Source organism: Elgaria multicarinata, chromosome 6, assembly GCF_023053635.1.
Source record: "Elgaria multicarinata webbii isolate HBS135686 ecotype San Diego chromosome 6, rElgMul1.1.pri, whole genome shotgun sequence".
Lineage (NCBI taxonomy): Eukaryota > Metazoa > Chordata > Lepidosauria > Squamata > Anguidae > Elgaria > Elgaria multicarinata.
Window position 1 is genome coordinate 77,804,753 of NC_086176.1, and position 22,637 is coordinate 77,827,389.

The window sequence follows — 22,637 nt, forward strand, 5'->3', positions numbered from 1 at the left end:
TAATATTTAGTACCACATTGTAGTCAGTGTTGTTTCATGTAGAACCTGCTCTTTTCATAAATATGGACTAAAGACAGAAGTTGTAAATTCGTTTTCAAAAGGGCTTGAAGCCATCTTCAGTCTCTACCATTTTGGGTGCTCCTGCCTTTCCTCCTCCTTCCCACAAACCCATCAGTTGTGGATCAATTATATTTATTATTTATTTAAAACATTTATATCCTGCCCTATATCAATAAGTTCTCAGGGCGGTGTACAGATAAAAGCATACAGTATAAAAAGTAAATATACACAGCAAATCTACAAACTGCAGTTTTTCAAAGGTACCATTATTTTCATGAAGTGCTAATTCCCAACCTAAAGTAAGGAATATCCTATTTACTTCAACACTGTAGGTTTTTTGTTTTGATTTTTTAAAATTTTCTGGGACTACAATATTGCTTCTGAGCATCATTTTTGGAAACTTACCCAGTACTCAGAAACCAGGACTGCCAATAGATTCCACTTGCCAGCATTCATAGACGTGTAGCAGTGTTAATGCTGAAACATGGGGTGCTGTAAGTCCGTTCTCGGAGGTAAATCACCCCGTGTTAAATTTCCAAATATGCCTTTTAAAATCACTACATTTCTGTTATTTTCACAGAATAGCTGCAGTTCCTTTTTCTCTTGCTGCTTGTCATATCTTTATCAAATAGCTGCAAATGCATGACAATTGACCTGATTCTTGACTGTTTCACAGCTGCCCCATGAGCTCTGAAGAACTTAAGAGTAATTGGCCAAAATCTTGTTAATTTCACTTGGCAGTTCCTTAACAAAGCTGTGAGAAACAGCAGGGGTATGGAAGCTGTATTTCTCTAGCACTTTGGAAACCAGCAGTGTTATAACTGATATTACCTGCCCAAAACATCAACTTGAATGAGCCTTCTCTAATCTGGTGCCTTCCAGTTGTGTTCATTTGAACTCCCATAATTTCCAGCCAGCATGGCCATTTGCATTGTAGTCCAACATATCTGGAGGACACAAAGATGGGAAGGGCTGCCTTGGATTCTAAATTTTCTTCCACAAACAGAAAAGAGTTCATGTTCCTGGGACAATGGGACATGACTTTCTTCCTCCCCTTTACTTTTGGAGCCCCCCAAAAATCTGCTCTGGGGATTTGAGGGGTCTTGGGAATGGTATGAGATATGGTGCATTGAGCTACAGCTGGTGGTGGGAGTTGGTGAAAATTGCCACTGCTCCCATTACATTAATAGAGGAGCCATTTAGGATTATCTTTTTACAACTAAAACATAGTGTAGGATTTTATAGTGAAAGTGCTCCAGATTTTTACTTTTTTTTTTTTTTACAAAAACCAATTTATATCTAGCAACAAGATCTTCCTAAAACTGAACAGATTGTTCCCACTACTGTACTTTACCATACATTTTCTTGGAAAGTTTTCAGTAAGCCATTTAAGACCAGAATGGTAACAATCAAAACACCTTTGGGAGAGAAGGTAAGTCCTTTGTTATTCTTAAAATATGAAGGGACGATCTTGAGAGAGGTAGTCACTGAGAACTTCCTTGGCTTGCAATGTGCCCTAAATCTTTCCTTTCCATTATGCCTAGAATAGTGGGTTATTTTTCCCCCATTCCTGATATTCCAGAAGCTGCCTTATACTGAACCAGACAATACATTTAGCTCAGTTGTTGCAGGCTATGACTCTCTAGCTGATTGTCATTAAAATCATTTTTTCCATCTCATTCTTGAGATACCCAAAGTAGTTTTTAGACAACGCCATTAAAACAACTCTGTGTGTGTGCAGCAGTTAAACAATTTCAAGAGGGAACAAGAAATCAGTGGGATAATAGATCAAACACCAACCAGGTGATAGGCCTATTGAAATAGGAAAGTTTTCAGGTGGCATCTTAAATTCTGCCAGCAGAAGAACCAACTAAACCTCTAATAAGCAGGAGGAAGAGACGTTGGAGAAATCCGCAACAGATTCAAATGAGTTCTGATTTTGATGAATCCAGGTTGCAGATTCTGCAGTGGATGGTTTTTTTTGAGTTATGTGGATTCCGTGGACTTGTGGACCATTTTTAAAAAATTTGCCAGGGATTTGTGCAAATGCTCATTCCACAAGCAAAAATTAGCATTGATGCACATTAGCACAACTGGAATGAAATTCTCACGCAGCCCTAAAAAAATTCAATTGCACCAATGAGCAGGTCACAGAATGAAAGACACCTAACAACCCACAAAGTGTAGACAGAATGAATTTAACAAAATCCATACATCCATACATCCTTAGTGATAGGGCAAGGAGAAGAACCTCTTCCCTTGAGCTGTGTTGATGGTCCTTTAAGTGTCCAGGGCTGAGCCAAAAAGGGCTTTTAAGATAATTACCAGCACTTTGAATTGGGTCCAGAAGCTGGCGACAATAGTATGGTTACATGCTTCACAAAACCATTCTTTAACTAGAGATGTCAAGGATGGAAAATGGGTACTTCTGTGAATATATAGCATGAGCTCTGCCACTAAGCTATGGATCATCCCCATAGTCTCTGAGGGAGATATACTACAGGATGGTGGTTAAATAGGATTACATTGTTGTTGGGAGGATGCAAATCACAACTTTTGGAGTGCTGTAGTTCCATCTCTCCCTCCCACCTTTTCATAATAGACATTTAATTGAGAATGACAAATGTTTCACTTTGCAACATTTGGATTTTGAGTTCAGCTTTCTCCTGGGAATTTCTACGATGAGGAGTTGTATTGTAAACCAAAGTTATTCTAATGAGCAGATAAAATCCCTACAGCTGTTAATAGCTGTTTAAAGACAAGGCCGGTGATCTTACACAGGGCTTTTTTTTTTTTTTTACCAGTACACAGATCTCATTTGTTACATTTGTTGCAGTAAGAGTTCTGTAATTTACCAGAACCATTTCTGTAGGTTAATTCACTGGTACATTGTAAACTTTTATGAAAAGGTAAGGAGACAGCCAATTGTGATGGGCATTGACCATTTCTAAGGGGCTAAGTGCACATTACATTGCAAATGTGCTTATAAGAGAGATCTGATGCCTTCTTGTTTAATAACAGCTGTGGGAAGGAGGGGCATTTAGAACAGAGAAGGAAGAGGGCTGATTAACCCTTTCTCTCATGAACGTTTCTTCTCTCAAAAATGTCCCTTGCCCCAGCTCCTGCAGGGTTCCAATTGTGTGATTATAAATTGGGTAAGGAAGGGAACAGGTAAGCTAGGATGAATCTTTCCTAGATCAAGCATTTAATTCATTATGTTACAGAAATTACTTACTTGTACATCTTTGAAAATTGAATGGAAAGAAAACTATAAAAGGAAATTGGAGTTTCCTTCTTCCATCTCAAGGGAATGAGTATATTGATGTACTTGCGAATGACAGAATTTATGGACTCTTGCTAATATTTAGAGATTTTATTATATTAAGCAGTATGATGAATATATACATAAAAATAATAATGTTAAAATTGGCAAATATGTGCTGAAACGTGATCTGCTGTAAAACAAATTTACAAAATTAAATTATCCAAAGAAAAACCTGCTCCTAATAACCAGATATTTGGTGCAGGTGGGGTCGGGCATTAAGAGTCTTTCAAGGAAAGGCTGGGGGCTGCTAAAAGTGGGGTTGCTCTCTCATTTAGTGGCACCTCTTCTGCTGAGTCAACACTGTGTGCCCCCCTCCCACCTTATTGCCACCTCTGGAAATGTAGTTTTTTAGATGAAATGCAAAACCATAATATGGGTCACTTAGAATTCCAAAGCCTGTTATACAAGGACGACTGTATTAGTTCCAAAGTCTAAGGGAAAAAAGTCTGCCTCTAGTAATTATATTCTGTCATTCAGTTTCTGCTGGCTGTATTACACATCATTTCCTGCCCTAAAAATAGTTACTGGCAAAGGATAATTCTGATGTTTCCACCCTAGAGGTGGCCACAGTTTGAGAGAGCAAAAAAAGCTCAGAGAACACGATGGGGCATTTGAGACATATTCATGCAAAATAGAATACGTTGTTGATGTTGATTTTGTCGTAAGCTGCTTTAGTTATTTATGTATTTATTTTTAATAGAAAAGTGCAAAGTAAATAATAAATGAACTAAAACAAAAGGAAAGTTAAACATGTGTGTCGTACAGGTATAGTCATTTGGGAGCCAGGATTGACTGGCTTCCTGTTGAGTGTAAGCTCAGAGCCAAACCAGATAGGAATGGGTGGATATGCATTTCTTTTCACGTGTCTTCCCTATTCCCATTTAAAGCAGTGTGCTTGTGTTAAGGGGGAGGCTCTTAGTTTAACTGTGAAAGGGGTTTGTGGGAGAGGAGCATTGAACCCTCCCATGCCCTTCCTCCCTTCAGTCCATTGATCCATGCCAAACTCACTTAAGGAGGAAAGTGGGGCAGTGTGTAGAGCATCCAACTACAGGGGAATAAGGCATGGGGTTGCCTTATCTCTATTTCCACTTTACTATTAAAGTAAGAGTCCTCCCTCCAGGACTTTTTTTCCTATTGTAAACATATGTAGAGCCATTTCGGTGTCATGTGTCATGCTTAGAGGGATTCAGGAGGTCTGGGTTCTAGTCCCCACTTGCCATGATGCTCACTGGGTGACTTTGGGCTAGTCACTGACTCTCAGTGTAACCTACCTCTCAGAGTTGTTGTGAGAATAAAATGGAGAGGAGAAGGACCATGTAAGCCGCCTTGGGTTCCTTGAAAGAGGAAAAAAGACAGGATATAAATGTAGTAGTAGTAGTAGTAGTATAATATAAATGTAAGATTGCACCCTTAATGTCTCTTAAAGATTTGTAGTACAGGGATCTGTGTAATTTAGAGTTGGGTCTTTGAGCGAACTACCAAGGATCATAATTTTCAGATACTAGACGACTGAAAGAAATATGCTGATGCACTTTAGAGTAACACCACTGGAATACCAGTCGCTGGAAAGCACGAACAGAAGGTGTGGTTGCACTTATATCCTGCTTGTGGATTTCCCGTAGGCATCTGGTTGGTCACTATACAAACAGAATGTTGGACAAGATAGGTCTTTTTGTCTGATCTGGCATTTTTCTTGTTCTTATTTTCTTAATAAGTCAGAAATTCAGCAGTGTCACTTATTGTGCAATAAGCATGTGTTTGTTTGTGTAGGATGGGGAGTGCGTTTGGCCCCTACTTCTAGTGCCATGGGATTTGGATTCATCCTTAACAAAAGGGTCTGTATTGAGTTTCACATATCCTGAGGTGTGTCTCAGTCTGCTCTTCTGACAATAGCTATCCTTAATTTGTGGCATTCAGCTTTGCTGTGACCTATTGCAACTATCCCTTTAAGTCAACAAAAAGTTCTAACCCTGTCTTCAGGCTTTAACATATATCTTTACCATATTATGTTTCACTACTGTTTCTTATATTTATTATTGTACTTAAATTTACATACTTTTGTCAATAAAAACTCAGGCTGCAGTCCAAAATCCAGTCACATGATTGACTCCAAAATTTACTAATCCTTCTTCTTCTTCTTCTTCTTCTTATTATTATTATTATTATTATTGGCATTTGAAGTTTTAGGGCCAAACCAGATGTTACGTTTATTTTATGGTTGGTATCCATGCTTGGATGTGTTGTTGTTGTTGTTTTTATTTTAATACCAGGGACGGGGGTTCATCAGAAGCACAGCATGTAGAGGCAGGAGATTTACTCCCTATCTGAAGTAAGGAAAATCCCACAGCAGTTAGCATTAGGAAAAAAGCTCCCATTGGTGCCAATCATACAATAAAAGTAACATCTCAGTTGGCCCTTAGTATTCTCAATGAGATTTTAAAGTGTGAAAAAAACCTTAACAGCCACAACTCTTCTTAGCTGAAATAGATTTAGCATTAGAATAAACGAATCAGTGGCTGGAAGCCAGTTTTATACATAGCCGTTTCCTAAGTCTGGAGTAGATGGAACGGCCTACTTACATGGGAAGTACAAGACATGATAACCTTTGAAGTTTCTCCGTAAATTATTGCAGTTTTGTTCAGTCACATTTGAGGTTTTTGTCACTGGCTATTGGCCTTGTAGCACCTGCTGCTCAACCAAATACAGTCTATATGCCTGGCCATTGGTTGTTGTTTTTCATAAGGTTTCCTTACCTTTAATGGCAACACAACAGGCAGAACATTCACAGGTGAATCTTCTCTCATCCCTGCATTTCCAGGCTTTGGAATATTGTACATGCTGATTTTCACACAACTGCTAAAGGCACTGGAGCCATAGCTAGGATCCTACCTGGAATTGTAGGATGCTCTTTTATGTGACAGCACTGAAGCTCCAGCGAACCGTTTTGTCTAGCTGTGACTGAAGTAATTGTGGGGGATGGGAGCAGCTAAGTGGAAGATAGTGGGAAACCTGGTGCCGCAGGATGCAAGCCATGGTGGCATGAAGATACACCCCTCTCCCCAATTCCAAGTGTCTTAAATTCACCTTTGTCAGATCTACAAATGTCTTTTCCTTTTCCTCAACCAAGACTTCTTCCTTAAGTTCCTTATGATCTTTTCTCTTCCCTCAAAGACTGTGATGATAATGTTAAGTCATCTGGGCCCTGGTATAGTCACAGAAGTTAAAGAACCAGATATGAGTCTATGTCTGACTAATGTCTGGTTCACACTTGCTTGCTGATTACCCCTTAACTTGTATATGTGGATGAGGAATCATAGATTAGTCACACAAGATAGAACTTCCATATCACCTAATGTCAGTTCAAACAAAGACTGTTCATATGTTTAGCTGAATATCATCAAATGTTGAATAAGTAAGTGCTGGTGAGATATAAAATGGTGTACATCACTCATGAATCATCACTAAATTATGTGTGGGGGGGTCCTACTTTTTTTAAAAAAAGGTACTCTGAGTAGGAGCAAAATGTGACCTACATTTTAAAAAGACCTGACACCAGGCATTAGGTAACTGTATTAGTGAATTTGTTTCATTAATCAGATGCTCTTGAATGGTTTTTATAGGCTTAACGTGTAAAATAATTAAACAGGAATTAACATGTAAAATAATTAAACTTTGAAAAACCCTAACATTTCACCTAATCACACTACTCTACATACAAAGACTGAATTGCTTGTTTTTCCTCCTAAACCTTCTCCTCATCTTTCATTCTCTCTTACTGTCAATGATGTTACACTTACTCCGGTCAAGGAAGCTCGTAGTCTTGGCTTTATATTTGACTCCTCGCTCTCCTTTATTCCTCATATTGAGGCAGTAGCTAAATCCTGTCATTTTTTCCCTGTATAATATTGCCAGGATTCGATCATTTTTGTCTGTCTCTTCTGCCAAGACTCTTATTCATGCATTGGTTATTTCTCCGTTGGACTACTGCAACCTTCTTCTCACTGGCCTTCCTTCTTCTCACATCAGTCCATTGGTTTCTGTTCACCACTCTGCTGCTAAGATCATCTTCTTGGCTCACTGCTCTGACCATGTTACTCCACTTCTGAAAACTCTTCATTGGCTTCCAGTTCACCTCAGAATCCAATATAAACTCCTCCTGTTGACCTACAAAGCTTTTCACAGTCTAGCTCCTTCCTTTCTTTCCTCTCTCATCTCACACTATTGCCCCGCTCATTTTAAAGCTCAGCTTTTAAAGCTCAGCTAAAAACTTTTCTTTTTCCTAAAGCTTCTAAAACCTGATGCTGTTTGGACTTTATACTGTTAGTTTTACCCTACCCTGTGCTTGTTTACCCTACCCAGTGCCTGTTTGCATTCTCTTCCCCTCCTTATCGCTTTACTATGATTTTAATAGAATGTAAGCCTATGCGGCAGGGTCTTGCTATTTACTGTTTTACTCTGTACAGTACCATGTACATAGATGGTGCTATATAAATAAATAAATAATAATAATAATAATAATAATAATAATAATAATAATAATAGGGGTATATTCATTCAAAAAAACAGAATTCCAAATGGCTGTGAACAATAGTCACTAGCACTGTACCACAGACTTGCTTCCATGAGAATTTGCACAGTGATAAAGTAGATTTGTTCAATTCCAATTACTATGCTTTAGCTCATGCAAGAGATGACAAAAGCAGAAGAATGTCTTTGGATTTAATTTAACTTTTCTCATGCAATACACTAGAACACAGTGTAGAATCTTCAGTGAACAGAAGATACCATCCATCAAACCAAACATATTAGCTAAAATATAGGATATCAATAAATGTTTGACACCATATTTATTATTTTGCTAATAATGTCTACACTTCTATGACTTTGTCCACTTTCCCTGCCATTAGGAAGTTAGGCTGATGACATGTTTTAAAGAAAGAGGATATCTTTCTTCAAATGAGAGCAATCACATTTTTAAAATTTGCCAGGGACGGGAGAGAATCCTGAACTTGTATGTGATCAAATTTTAAATCTATTAGAGAGTTATTGGCCTGTATAAGAAACATGAATGTGACGTTCTTAAACACTTAACACAGTGAAGAGCTGAAAATTGTGACAACATTGCAAGTACAAAAAGCAGACTGCTGAAATCCACAGAGATTAGCAGCCCCAGTCTGTAGAGAGACAACTGAGAAAAGCCATCTATGGCCATGTTGCAGCAGAAGCAGCTACGATTGGCTGCTGTCATTTGGTCTTTGCCAGAGTAGACAACAGGTGCAGAGTCGCTGACAGGTGTGGATATCTAGGATAAGTAAAATTGCTGATGCCTAGTGATGTAGCCTTATGTCAGATTGTAAACTGCTGAGCTCTCACGGAACAGGGAGCCAACTTGCATGTTTTCAGATCACTTGATGTGCACTCATTCACTCCCTCCTCCCCACAGAGCCTCTCGGTGAATGCCTGAATGACTAAACTCAAGCCGTGCCACTGCCCCAGGATGTTGGGAGGGAGGGGAGAGGGCGGCATAAACCACAAGAAATGTCTCCTGCATAAGATTCCTGAGGTTGAGTCTCCCATTCTGTTCAAGTGGACTTGTGCAAAAGAAGTTCCCATCCCAATGAATTGTGTCTTGTGGAAATCCTAGTGGATGCCATTTTTTGCTTCAGAATTACAAGTCAGCTTTCAGGGACAGCCCAAGATAGTCTGCTGTTGAGGAAAGTACAAGATGGCAGCCCAGTCCATTCCATGTACAAAAGCTGAATGGACTCGCAGTTGAATATTTCTTCAAAACTGACGATGGGGCAGTATTCTCCACCACACTTAGAGGCAGCAGGCTAGCTTAGGTGGTGCAGAGCAAGTTGTGTAGCTCACAGCTTTCTCCTCGCACACCTTGCTGCTACCTCCCAGCATCTGTGACCTGAGGCGACAGCTTCCCTCTGCCTAATGGAAAGGCAGGCTCTGGTTTCAGTTATGCATAAATTGTATTTTACTACTTTTTTATTATCAAACTGAGGCTGAATATTGGGGACACATGTTATTTGAGAGCTTTAAGAACATCCTGAAATGGGAAATGAAGAGGAAAATAATATTAAGGATATAGTAAGTGTAGCTACAGACGAGGCATAAATGATTGGAGATGCCAGAGCTAAATCTAGTCTCCTGAGTGGTAAATTCTGACCTTCCAAGCCCAGAAACAAGAGTTGGGTGTGGAAAGAGTTGTGGCTGTTGCAGTGTGATGCTGCCAGCAGTTCACTTTGAAGATATTGGCAAACCCAGGACCCTACATCCCTTCCTTTGCTGACCAGGTTATAGATGATGTGCAAGAAATGGAAATACTTGCACGAACCTGTCTTTTCTGATTGCCATTTGCAGCCCCATGTGGCTTAGCAGGTCTTGAACGTGTTGTACTTACTTGAATAGCATCAGTACCAAATGTTGGGTGTAAACTGGACTGCTTGGAGTGTGCTGGATTGTCAGCCGTGAGTCTGTAAAAATGGAATCCTTAACATTTAAAGAAAACATTCATGCCATCAAAAATGCACTGTGTTTTGAATGAGTAAGAGCAAACGCTCCGAAATTCTATCTAACACCTTTATTGAACTTCCTGCATTGCCAAATACAGTGGCAACCTCTGTACTCACAGTAGGGGTGGACTGGGAATATACTGCACAGATTTCTGCCTCCTTGAGTTACTTGAGACATAAATCTTCCTAATGGGAGCAAGGAGCGTAAGACCTGGCTGGCCTTCAATGACAGAGAAAGACATTTCAGATCCACAGCAAGAAGCAACAACTGGGGGAAATAGGCTTCTCTCTACCACTCGAGGATTAATTCCCCTTCAGCACATTGTATTATAAGGAAGTGTTTTAAAAAGAGTTACACTTCAAGCTCTTGTGATTTTGTTGTGTTGATTATCCAGCCTCCAGAAATCTGAACAGAAAAACCCTTCGATTGCTATTCACTCTTTTTAGGTTTATATGTTATTTTTAAATTGGACCACATGAGAAACTAAATGAAATGTTTTGTTCTCAATCGGGAACTAAAATGTGTATATTGTTTATGTCTCCATTTCCTTGAGAGATTTCATTGGTCCTAAGTATGCCCAACTCTGTATTGGATCGTTGGCATCATTAACAAGGGACTCTGTCCAGCCTAGTGTATCAGAGAGTCCCCTGCATGCCCCTTTTAAAATCAGTGATCAAATGATTAGATGTATGGATATTTTTCACATTTGTATTGCACTACTTCATTTTATCCGCTCGACAACTCTGGGAGATGGGCTAGGCTAAGAGATTACTTCATCAGGGCCCCTGAACAACTTAAATGGTTGAGGGGGGATCTTAAACTGATTTTCCTCACAACCAGACCAGAAGCCCTTATCCACTTTTCCACACTGGCCTTAGCCCTTCTTCAAGTCAAAAAATTGTTAGAATATGGAACTAGAACAGGGGAGACCCAGACTCAAAATGCCGCTTAGCTGTTAAGCTCAAAAGGTAGATTGTTGGATTATCATTTTTAGCCTAAACTCTACTCTATAGAGTTGTGAGAATTATGGATAATATATAATGGCCCCTCTCAACTTCTTAATAAGGAAGGGTTTGGGCATATAACTTATTATTTAGTGGTTAGAACTCTCAAAGTGAGATAGATAGATAGATAGATAGATAGATAGATAGATAGATAGATAGATAGATGTTTTTAAGGTCTCTTCTGTGTAATTATTTTTGGGAGTATTATTTTGAGAGTAGCCCAATGACTAGAAACTCTAATATTGGCAGTGTTGAGTGTCCTGACTTATTTCTTTATTATTAAAATATTTCTAACCTTCCTTATATCAGTAGATCTCAGGAGAGGGTACAGTAATAGAAAACAATTTAACGTTAAGCCACAACAATATAAAATCAGCATTAATAATCCAAGGAATTAAATCAAAACTGAGCTATAGTCAGTAAAACCCAAAGGCTTGGGTAATTAGCCACGACTTAATTTGGGGGTGAAATGAAGCCAATGTCAGCACCAGCTAGGCCATTTCCCATTTCAGTTCTTTTGCTGAGAGTAGCATGAGGGAAGGTGCCTGTTGATTAATGCAAGAACCATTAGAGGCTTAATATCGCAGAGTGTTGTTTCAGAGTGAAAGCTGGAGAGTGTTGTTTCTGGATCCCTGCTTGATCGAATACATTACCCTTTCTATGTGCTAAAAAGCTGTGAATGCTGAACCTGCTGATGTTCCTGTTGCAGGGAAAGGCTTAGCATAGATGGTAGTGCAGACATTTTATTAGACTGTGTCCTCTCTCCATTTATTGACTGACTCCATATTCAGGAGAGGTCGTAGTAGCTCTCTTTGCCGCTGGTAACAAGAGCTCCTGTTTGTTGACCTAATGCTTCTTTCTTCTCTTTCTCTCCCTAATGCAATATGTAACAGCCTTCACCCACCAGGCAGCCTGAGCTATGGTAAAGGCCCTGGATCTCTCTCTTGCAGCCTATGTCAAGGCTTGAACTTTCCAAATTATGTATTTCAGACGTTGAGAAAGAAAGGACTTAATGGCTGTGACAGTCCAGACCCCGATGCTGACGATTCAGTAGGTCACAGCCCTGAGTCTGAGGACAAGTACAGGAAAATTAATGAAGATATTGATCTAATGATCAGCAGGCAAAGATTATGTGTAAGTACTCTTGAGTTCCCTTTCGTTTTTTTTTTACTTTCTGATATTTCTCTGAACCTGGCAGGCATTGAACAAGAAAGAAAACAAAGGCTGTGAAAGCCCCGACCCCGACTCCTCTTATGCCCTCACCCCACGCACTGAAGAAAAATACAAAAAAATTAATGAAGAATTTGATAATATGATCAAGAGCCATAAAATTCCTGTAAGTACCAAAGGTTAGACGGCTGTCTGCTGATAACCACTGCAGTAACACACCCTAACCCTTTCAGTTCTGGTTTCTTACGAAAAAGCATATTTGGCAAGAGACACCCATGAAAACCAAATTGCACGTAGGAAATACCGCACCATTATATATTTTAGCTCTCGAGGTGTGTGCAGTTCCTTAATGAGATGCATTTGAAAAACCAGAGGCAAAACCTAAAGAAGGAAGTTTAAATAATGTACGTTACGTACAGTGAATTTTCAGAATTCTGGTTTACCACACTAGCTACCCCAAAATGTATTTAGAGAACATCTGTAAACCTTGCTGTGGACAGGTTAACATATTCACAGGCATCTTTCTTTGGGCTGAAAGAAAGAAAGAAAAAGAAAGAAAGATGGCGTACAGTACAAATTTGTCTTCATATTGTGAATTAAAGAACATGAGTCCTGCTACCACCATTATTGAAACTATGTTCTAAATTCAGTTACCACACTGAAGGGTTATGTAGCTAATTGCTAGTTGCAGGAAAACAGACTGCATGAGAGCCTAATGGTAGCATTCAGTCACGTTTGTGTGTTGGAGGTGATTTTACAGCTGCAAAAGAAGATTTGCTTTGGCTCCATCAGCATTCCCCGTAACGCTTTAACGAGCGCTAAAACATTCTTTTAACCAACACAGAATTTCTAACAGTCATATGCCTTGCCAGATACTTAAGAGAAATAACTCTGCATGTAGCTATTTTGTTTTGCACAAACATATAAAGGGAGCAACCTCACATGCATACTACAAGTACTACATAAGTACAATTAGTGCTATTCATGTGCACAATACTTGATGACAGATTTCAGAGGGGCACTTGTATTTGTCCGGTACAGACAGAAACAACAAAGAACCCTTTGGCACTTAAAAGACTTAGGTTGCAATCCTATACATGTTTAGACAAATCAGAAAAAGTCCTACAACTCCCAAAGTTCCCCAGACAGTACTGTTGGCCTGGGCATGCTGGGAATTGTAGGACTTTTTTCCTGTTTAAACATGCATAGGATTGCACCCTTAACAAATGTATTATGTCATAACCTTTTGTGGATGAGATTCTGGTCCATTAAAGCTTAGATCACAATAAATCTCTTAGCCTTTTAGGTGCCTTGGGACTCTGCTATATTGAATAGCATTATGCTTGTGGTATTGATTTAGAATGGAGTTCGGTTTTAAAGTTCCTTTAGCAACCTCATTCTGATAAAGTTGCAAGATTTTAAAGCAAGGTTGGACAACACTCAGGCTGCATGTTGTCCCCTGCCCCTCACCCCAGTGTGTCCCAATTGCTCCGTCATCCTCCCAAACCCAGCCCCCCACAAAAAAAGTAGAAAAAAACGGTGGGCTGCCTTGGATATTCATTGGCAAACCTGTACAAAACAAACTAAATTTTCCTTAGTAAACCATAGCAGTTGCTGCCAGATTTTAGTGACAAATCATCAATTTAAAAAAAAGAATTGCTGGAGGGGAATTGGTCCTTGGGCCTCCCCAAATTGCCAAACTCTGTTTTAAAACCATATTACGATGAATTCACACATAATAGCTAATTGCAGCTGTCCTTTGGAATCTTGGGTTCATTATCTCTTTCATATAAAGCAGTTACTTATCAATGGAAACCAAGCTTGGAGACTGGGAGCTTAATACTGACTGTTGCATACTGTGGCCATCGTTCTAGCAATTGTATAAATTGCTCCTTAAGACTTGTAGACTACACAATGAATTTACCATGGACCAGAGTTGATGAGACTTCAGCTTCTTTAAAAATTCTGAAGATCAGTGTAGGCACAGTAAGAGCCTGAACTGACATAATTCCAGCTGCACCTTTTTGGAAACTACAGCAGCGGAAATGAGCATTCATACCTGATGGAGGCATTACACTTGCTTCATATAGGTTGAGCCACTTTGTCGCTTGCCTTTCAGCACCATTGCTTTTCCCTTGTTTGCTTTTGTCCACGTGCAAGATGAGTGGAGTTGGGTTTTTTTGTTTTCTTTTTTGCCTTGTTCCTTGCATAGTTGCACTAATCTACAGCATGAATTTGTTGTAGTTCCGCCATTTTGATTTTGGTGAGATTTCTCCCAATATATATTATTAAAACAAACAACAGAATAATCTAGGATAAATACACTCTGCCCAGAACAGCTTGGCTAATTGAGTAAAACCCCAAGGCATGTGGTCTTTATGCTGAAAAAAGTGGGTCATATTCAGAATCACTTTAGGCAATGAACACAAGTGCACTGTAAGCAATGAATCAGAGACCCACCATAATAAAGAGAGGTAATTTTCCATCTAGAGATGTAACTTCCCATCTAGATACACCTTTGAATCTAGTTTACTAAATTTAAGCAAGCCTCTGCTCTGGCTGTGCATGCCCAAGTGATCAGGGATATTCAGTCGCCCTTCCACTGGTGAGCAGAGAGCCGCTTTGCACAAACCAACTGAGCACTAGGAGAAACAAATATCTATGCCTGCAAAAACAAAACAAAAATTACCCTCCATTTACAAGATGTGCCCAGCCACTTGTGTACGCACAGCCAATTAAATGTGCAAGAGCTGACATCCAGATGGGAGACATTTGCTCTTAAGAATTGCTGCCACAATTTACATTTTTTAGACTGTTTGTAGCTCATTCCTAGGGGAGCAGATCTTTCATGTGCATTAAAGAACACTTGGCTAAATTGATCTGGCCTTTGTAGTAAAAGTCATGTTTTCGCAAACTTTTGGAAACCTTAACGTTTCACCCAAGAGACTAGAAGAGCTCCAAATTGGACCAATGTTCCTTTTGAGCACTTTTTCTGAAATGCTTAACATGTGTATGCAACTTTTAATTGAATGCACGCACACTCGTATTTCCCTTTCTACTCACGCTGTTCTCACTTGCTTAATTCCATATGTCGGAAGGAGAGCTTTGAAGTTGCCACTGTGATTTTAGAAGGCCAAGCTTCAACACGGAAATATTGCTCAATAACATGATCGCTATTGCCTCAGTGGTCTTCTGAAACCTCCAGTCCTCTTTTCTTCACCTAGTGGAGATAATTCATTTTTTAGTTGCTACATTTAGGCCCCATGATAGGAAACAGAAAGGTAACCTCTGTTCAAATGGAATTCCAATGAGGTCTCCAGATTTAATAAAGAATGGATAGAACATCAGCAGGTGCCACTTCTTTCATGATAAGAATGAAAGAGGAACCCTGCTGGATTAGATCAAAGTTTAATCTAGCCAAGCATTTTGTTCCCACAGTGGCCAACCAGATGCCTATGGTAAACCAACAAACCAAACTTGAATACAATGGCCTGTTTCAGACAACACACTAAACCATGCTGCTTAACCACAGCAGCATGGTTTAGCGTGTTGTCTGCACCAGGCCAATAGCATGTTCCCCCTGCAACTGGTATTCAGTAACATGCTTCTTCAGAAGATGGAAATTCCATATAGCCATCATAAACTTGACCAGTTCCATTTTAAAGCAATCTCAGCTAACCACCAATACCACATCTTCACCATGTCAGTGAATTTTGACAATTAATGAAACAATTTTTAAAGACATATTTTCTTTAGCCATTCCTGAATCTACTGCTAATCATTGATAATACTGGGAGAAGCAAAACCGACTGGAATTCTACGTTTTATGCTGGTGTTACAGGCACTGCCCTTTTCTATGCCTTCATTCCTTCTCAGTAACTGCAGAGTCTGGGGACCAAGTCTAATTATCTTCCTTTGTAAAAGCACGAATCCTCTGTAATCCATGAAATTGTAATACCTTTTGTTTACTTGTTTTTCCAAGGCCAACGCCCTGAGAGTAATAACAACTAATACCGGAAACCTGTTTCTGGCAGTAGACGTCTGTACTTTAAATTATACACGGTGACATATTTTTTTGTGAATGGACTGAGGAGAAACATCTAGCCCACTTTCAGAGTAGGGGGGAGAAGTTAAGAACCTGTCGAAAATATTTGCATTGAAATGATTTCCCATCTCACCTTCTGCCCCTTCTTCTAGGTCAACAAAATATTGCTTCTGTGTTAAATACTGGGCAGCATTGGCAGTGGTTTCTTTCACTGTGCTGAATAAGACCGTCTAGACTTTAGAGATGGCCCATATGACCACCCTGCCCTCTGCTGCTGCTCCCCCCTTCTCCAAATGGCCATAGCAGCTGCTTGTAGGAAGCAGTCTGTTTCCTTTGCTAGGAACAGAAGTCAAAATCGTGTGTTTCTGTTTTCAGCTACAGGAGAAAAGAGGTTTGCCACGAGCAAAGCCTTTATGTGCACAGTCATTCTGTTTTTCTGAGTTGGAGAATGTGTAGGTCATGGAGGGACTGTATTAGGATGTGTTGCATTTCATTTGCTTGTATCAAAATGTGTGAGAGAGTTTTGTGTGTTTACTATACATATATTCCATAGTTTGTAACTGGCAGGGTGAAATGAACATTTGGGGATGGAACTCAGTTTCAAATCAAATGATGAGAGGCACTGTAAGGGTCAAGCCAAATCAGTGTAACTATCCCCAGCATGGTAACCACCCTGCATGCTTGCTGATGCCCAGAGGTGAAGCAGTAGTGTGATTGCTAAATGCTTGCACACAATGGTATTTGGACTGGTCTTTGGCCAGGCCGCTGCAAGAGCTCAGAAAGGTCGGATCACACTGAAGACAGGCTTTGTAGTGTTCTGGGCACTCAATCAGCAGCCATGGGACTGCTGCAGATAAGGTGTGCACAACAGTTACCATGCCAAAGTTGGCTGTGCGTCTGGGACCTAAGTCCACATGATTCATACAGTGTCCTTTGCAATCTTATCTCATTGAGGGCCAATTCCAGCTTTACTGACAGTGTACAATGGGCAGTGAACTCAGGGCTGGTCTTAGGGTTGAGTGAGCTGGGCAAGCACCTGGGGTACCAAGCTGAGTGGATGGAGTGCCAACGTCACACCTTCACGAGACCCCATAAACCTTCTGGGTAGCCCTGCAAAGGTGAGCAGCGGGGGGCGCCAAAGGTACTCCTCACCAAGGGGTGCTATTTATCCTAAGGCCGATGCTGAGTGATTTATTGCAGCCACTGCAGAGGAGCCACAGCACCATAGCTTGGAGTTGCAAGATGGAATGAATAAAGCCCACATCTTTTCTGAGAGAACATACACATAGGGCAAAACGTTTGAAAGGGAGACATTGCACCTCTCATCTGTTTTTGAAAACAGTGGTGCCTATGAGAATCCCTATGATAGGATTTCATGCCATAGGACTCAAAAGTTTTCACCCAAGCCCCCTAAAAAGACGTGGCATGTGCCCATGGGAGTTGCAGTGGCTGTAACTTCTGTGAACTGGTTAGCAAAGCCTCTCCTGACTTGATGTGTTGGACTGCAGTTTCCATGATCCACAGTATCATGGACACTGGTCATGCTGGATTGGAGTTATGGGAGTCCAAGACATCTGGAGGATACCAGGTTGGGAAAGGGTGGCTAAAATGAGCCTGTGTGGTGTAGTGGTTAGAGTGATGAGCTAGGAGATCCACTTCAAATCCTCTTTCAACCACAAAGTGTGTCCTTGAACCAGGCGCTGTCCTTCAGTCTAACCTGCCTCATAGGTTGTTGTGAAGATAAAGAAGGGGGCGTGTACAATGTACACTGCCCTGAACTCCCTAATGGAAGAGCAGGATACGATAATTTTCATTTTTTAATAGTGCTAGTGATGTGGCAATTTTTATCCTTTGCCTCAGGGTACAGAACATGGGCATCAAACAAGAGGTATTATTGCAGAAAGGTGATGCCACACAGAGATATGATGTGCCTAAAGTACTGTGGTTTGGCACATCAATCAGCCTAAGGACAGCTTCTTACTTTACGTTGCATTCTGGAGTGGAAACCCAAGTACAAAGTCCATGCTGCTCTTGTGAATTTCATGGTGCTCCCATGTCCTGTTCATTTCTTCAGAAGCAGAAACTAAGAAAGGATTGGGTACCTGTTCCAAGTTTTTAAAAGCCTTATCTCAGGCTTTTAAAAGCCTTTTCTCAGGCTGTGTCCTTATCTCAGTACAAAATGTGAACTGAAGTATCTGCAATAAGTCTTGATCCTATAATAGCCTCTACCAACCTGACCTCCTCCAGATGTTTTGGAATACAACTCCCATTACTCCTAATCACTGACTATGCTGTCTGAGGCTGATAGGAGTTGTAGTCCAAATAATCTGAAGGTTACCAGGTTGGGGAAAGATGCCACTGTGTGAACAGAGTGCTGTACTAAATGGACCCTTGGTCTGATCCAGCATGGCTCTTCTTATGTTCTTATGTCCTAGGGCTATGTCTACACTAGTAGTAATTCCATGGGTCAGATGTATTTCAGATGCACTTGAAGATACAATGAGCCTTCGTCCCTCTGCACTGTGCAGCATATCTGACCCATGATGGTCTGCATTACCTGATGGTCTGTACTGCACTGCAGGGTGGGCCTATAGCTCACTTTGCTTGTGGAAGGTCTAATATTCAATCCACAATGACTCCATATAAAACGACTGAGACATTAGAGAGCTGCTGCTAGCCAGAATAGGTAATACTGAGCTACTGTAGATAGAGCAATGGTTAAACTCCACAAGTCCTCCTAAGCTATATCATTGTTGGAGGTATGTACACTCTACCCCCATAGTTCACACCTGTCCTGAGATCATTACACTATTTGGCTTGACTGCTTTAAAAAAAAATGAGGGAGGGAATTAATGAAATGGCAACCAGCTTGATTGATAACTGGCAAATAGAGGGAGAAAACGTGGAGGCAGTGACAGACTTTGTATTTCTGGGCGCAAAGATTACTGCAGACGCTGACTGCAGCCAGGAAATCAGAAGACGTTTACTTCTTGGGAGGAGAGCAATGACAAATCTTGATAAAATAGTTAAGAGCAGAGACACCACACTGACAACAAAGGTCCGCATAGTTAAAGCAATGGTATTCCCCGTAGTAACCTATGGCTGCAAGAGCTGAACCATAAGGAAAGCTGAGCGAAGGAAGATAGATGCTTTTGAACTGTGGTGTTGGAGGAAAATTCTGAGAGTGCCTTGGACTGCAAGAAGATCAAACCAGTCCATACTCCAGGAAATAAAGCCAGACTGCTCACTTGAGGGAATGGTATTAAAGGCAAAACTGAAGTACTTTGGCCACATAATGAGAAGATAGGATACCCTGGAGAAGAGGCTGATGCTAGGGAAAGTGGAAGGCAAAAAGAAGAGGGGCCGACGAAGGGCAAGATGGATGGATGATATTCTGGAGGTGACGGACTCGACCTTGGGGGAGCTAGGAGTGGCGACAGCCGACAGAAAGCTCTGGCATGGGCTGGTCCATGAAGTCACGAAGAGTCGGAAGCGACTGAATGAATAAACAACAACAAAAGGACTCAGAAATCATTTTCGGTCGGGGATAAGATACATATGATAGCCCTGCTCCTGAGCTTGTAAGATAAAAAAGACAAGGCCAGAAATTTATTTCTGAGGGAATAGGGATTAAGAAATGATATTTTGATAGTCTTGAAAGGGTTCGTGTGCATGTGAGCTGAAACATCTGATTGCAATCATACATGTATTTGTGCTGCAAAGGATTCTACAAGCTTATAAAGTTAGGCAACTATGAAGGTCACTTCACTGTAAAGTATTCTTAAGGTCAAGATAGGTTGAAATTAAAAGTAAGAGCATTTCAGCAAAAACATTTGAGTCAATCATTGCAGTGCATTTTGAGTGTATGTTTTCCAAATGGCCACTATTTGGATGGTTCAAAAACACCACGTAGACCACCTTAACAAATCTCACATTTGATCTGTTGCGTGATTTTGAGTTTGACATATATTGAACATGGCAGCAATTCACTGGCAATTTTGGCAGAGAAGAAGATAGTGTGGTATAATGGACACGTTCCACTGGGAACCTTTCTAGATAAAATAAAAAAGAATAAAATATTGTGAGAACAATTAAAGGGATGTTCACTACAGACAATCTTAGATTGGTTGAAGAATTTTTGAAGTTCCATGTATGCTTTTATATAGCACAAATTCATTGAAACAAGTGTTTTCTTTTGAAACGAGGTTTTTCCATTGACTTAATTGGGCTCAAGTCTGATGCAAAAGAATTTTGTCCACATGAAGTGCAGTTGAGTTTACTTTCATAAAACACCTGGATGCTGTTTTATGACCATTTGTTTACATGTTTATTCTCCATAAAGTGGAAGGAACAAAGGTTTCAGAATTTCTTTTAATCTGCAAGAGTGAAGGGCATTCATTGGCAAACTAATCATTTCTATAGTATAACATTATGGGTAGGGGTTTTCCAGTTAACTGGGTGACCTGCATTTCTATTAGTGTCCCATGTTCTTTTCCACCAGTGTTTATAGGTCTCTTGCCCCATCGAAAGTGGTATTTACATTCTTCCCACATTTATCATCTCAGTTTGTCCAAACATGCAGCTCCAAATACAGTACAGGACATAAAACAATATAGGGAACATTCCACCAGTATCTTCTGTGCAAGCCCAGCTAAAATGAATTGGAGTTGCAAAGGAGTATAGCTGTATAATTTGCCTGTACACATGGTAAGCCGAACAATGCCCCCAAATTCACTTGAAGTTGAAAGACTACATAAACCTTGCTAGTCTTGCTGAAAGCAAAAGTGGCAGGCAGTTGGCCATGCATGTAGCTCTTCAAACCTCTTAGCACCCTGCCAGGTTGAATGGCTTCACAGTAGCCCATTAACTAAAGTAAGTTGGAAATGGAACTATTGTATTCACTTTGCCACAGGTTCATTGTGTAGATCACTGTCTAAGATTCTGTATAGAATACCTTGCATTCTGTATATTTTGTAATCTCACAGTACTGAACTGGGAAGGAAACCATCTCAGACAAACTGAATCTACTTCAAAAACAAGGTGCCGCTCAAAAATTGAGAAAACAGTAGGTGTGATCCATTGCCACTTTATAACATGAGATAAGTCATGCTGAAGCAGACCAAAGACCTATATAGTCCAGCATTCTGTTCTGACAGAGGCCATCCAGATAACTATGGAAAGCCCACAACAAAATGTGAATGTTCTCCTAATTGGGCTTCCCAGCAACTGCAACAGGCATACAGAGTCATTTTGACCCTGATACTGGAGATAATATGTAGCCATCAGGAGGGGTAGCCATTGATAGCCTTACCCTCCATGAATTTGATAAATCCCCTTTTAAAGCTGTCTATGTTGGTGGCCACCTCACTCACCATATACTTTTACTCATGCATAGGGAGCTTCAGCTATTGGGTGGTATAAAAATGCAATAAATAATAAATAATAGGTGAGGAATCATATTTTATTCAAGTGGCAGCCCATTGTATCTCATGGAATTCTGCTCTCTATGTGTGTGGAAGACTCACATGAGCTGGTTGGGATCCATCTTATAATGTGCCTGTTCTGAAGTGGTGATGATTTGAACCTGCTTCATATTCAGAGCCCTTTGTATCTATTTGCCATGTAAAACTTCCAATTTTCAATAGATAACTGTGAATAAATTCTCATAGTATGGTCCAAACACAACAGATGCAGCAATCTTGTGGAAGCTCAGCAGGTCTGAGTATGATAAGCACCTGGGTGGGAGATTGCCTGAGAACATGAAGTTTTAAGTTCCAACATGAAAGAAAGATGGGATATAAATAATACTAATATATTTATTTATTTATTACCCACCTCTTCCTCTGGATCAAGGAGGGAAACAACATTGAATACAAAAATACATAAAACTTATTAAAAACATTTAAAATGAATACATTAAAATAACAGCCAAACGTCTGAAAATTTGACTGGGTAGGCTTGCTGGAAGAGATCGGTCTTCATAGCTTTTTAAAATTCAGAAAGACTGTTAAGTCTCCAGGCAGGCCATTCCACAGTCTGGGAGCGGCAGAAGAGAAGGGCCTCTGATGAAATTCATAAAATAAGGGGTTGCCATTAAGAGCTTTGTGTGACTATCAGCTACAGAGAATGGCTCTCCAGGCAGAGCAGCCTCTAGGCTGTTGGATTTGAAGTAGTCCTGAGGCTGAATCAGGATAGAAAGGCGGAACACATTACTCCATCGCATAGGAGTTACTAATTTTATTTTACCTTTTGAAGAGGAGACGCATTCGATTCTATTTCCAGCTCACAAATTCTAAGAAGTTCCTGTTGCATAACCCCAGTGTTCAGGCTTTGAGCTGTAAAGGGTGAATTTCCCCCATTGTGTTTCTATACTTGGATACATAATTGTATGATATTTTAAATTACATGGTGCATATGTTTCCTAAGAAACTAAGCCTTCATCATAACTCATGCTTCTTCCATAGCTGTGGTGGATGTGTTGAAAAACACCCTCCTTCGTAGGACAGGT

The 22,637-nt window shown here is 40.2% G+C and overlaps 1 protein-coding gene across 8 annotated transcripts in view; it reads left to right on the forward strand.

Moving 5' to 3' along the window:
* MEF2C (myocyte enhancer factor 2C) overlaps nt 1–22,637 on the forward strand; it is a 215,140-nt gene that overhangs the window by 143,528 nt on the left and 48,975 nt on the right. For 5 of the 8 annotated variants that reach the window (XM_063129628.1, XM_063129629.1, XM_063129631.1 and 2 more), the window contains 2 exons: nt 11,905–11,964; nt 12,113–12,250. In XM_063129628.1, coding sequence (XP_062985698.1) covers nt 11,905–11,964; nt 12,113–12,250 — 198 coding nt within the window. Of the gene's footprint in view, nt 1–11,904; nt 12,049–12,112; nt 12,251–22,637 lie in introns of all 8 variants that reach the window. The other 3 variants (XM_063129637.1, XM_063129633.1, XM_063129634.1) reach the window with 3 other exon arrangements.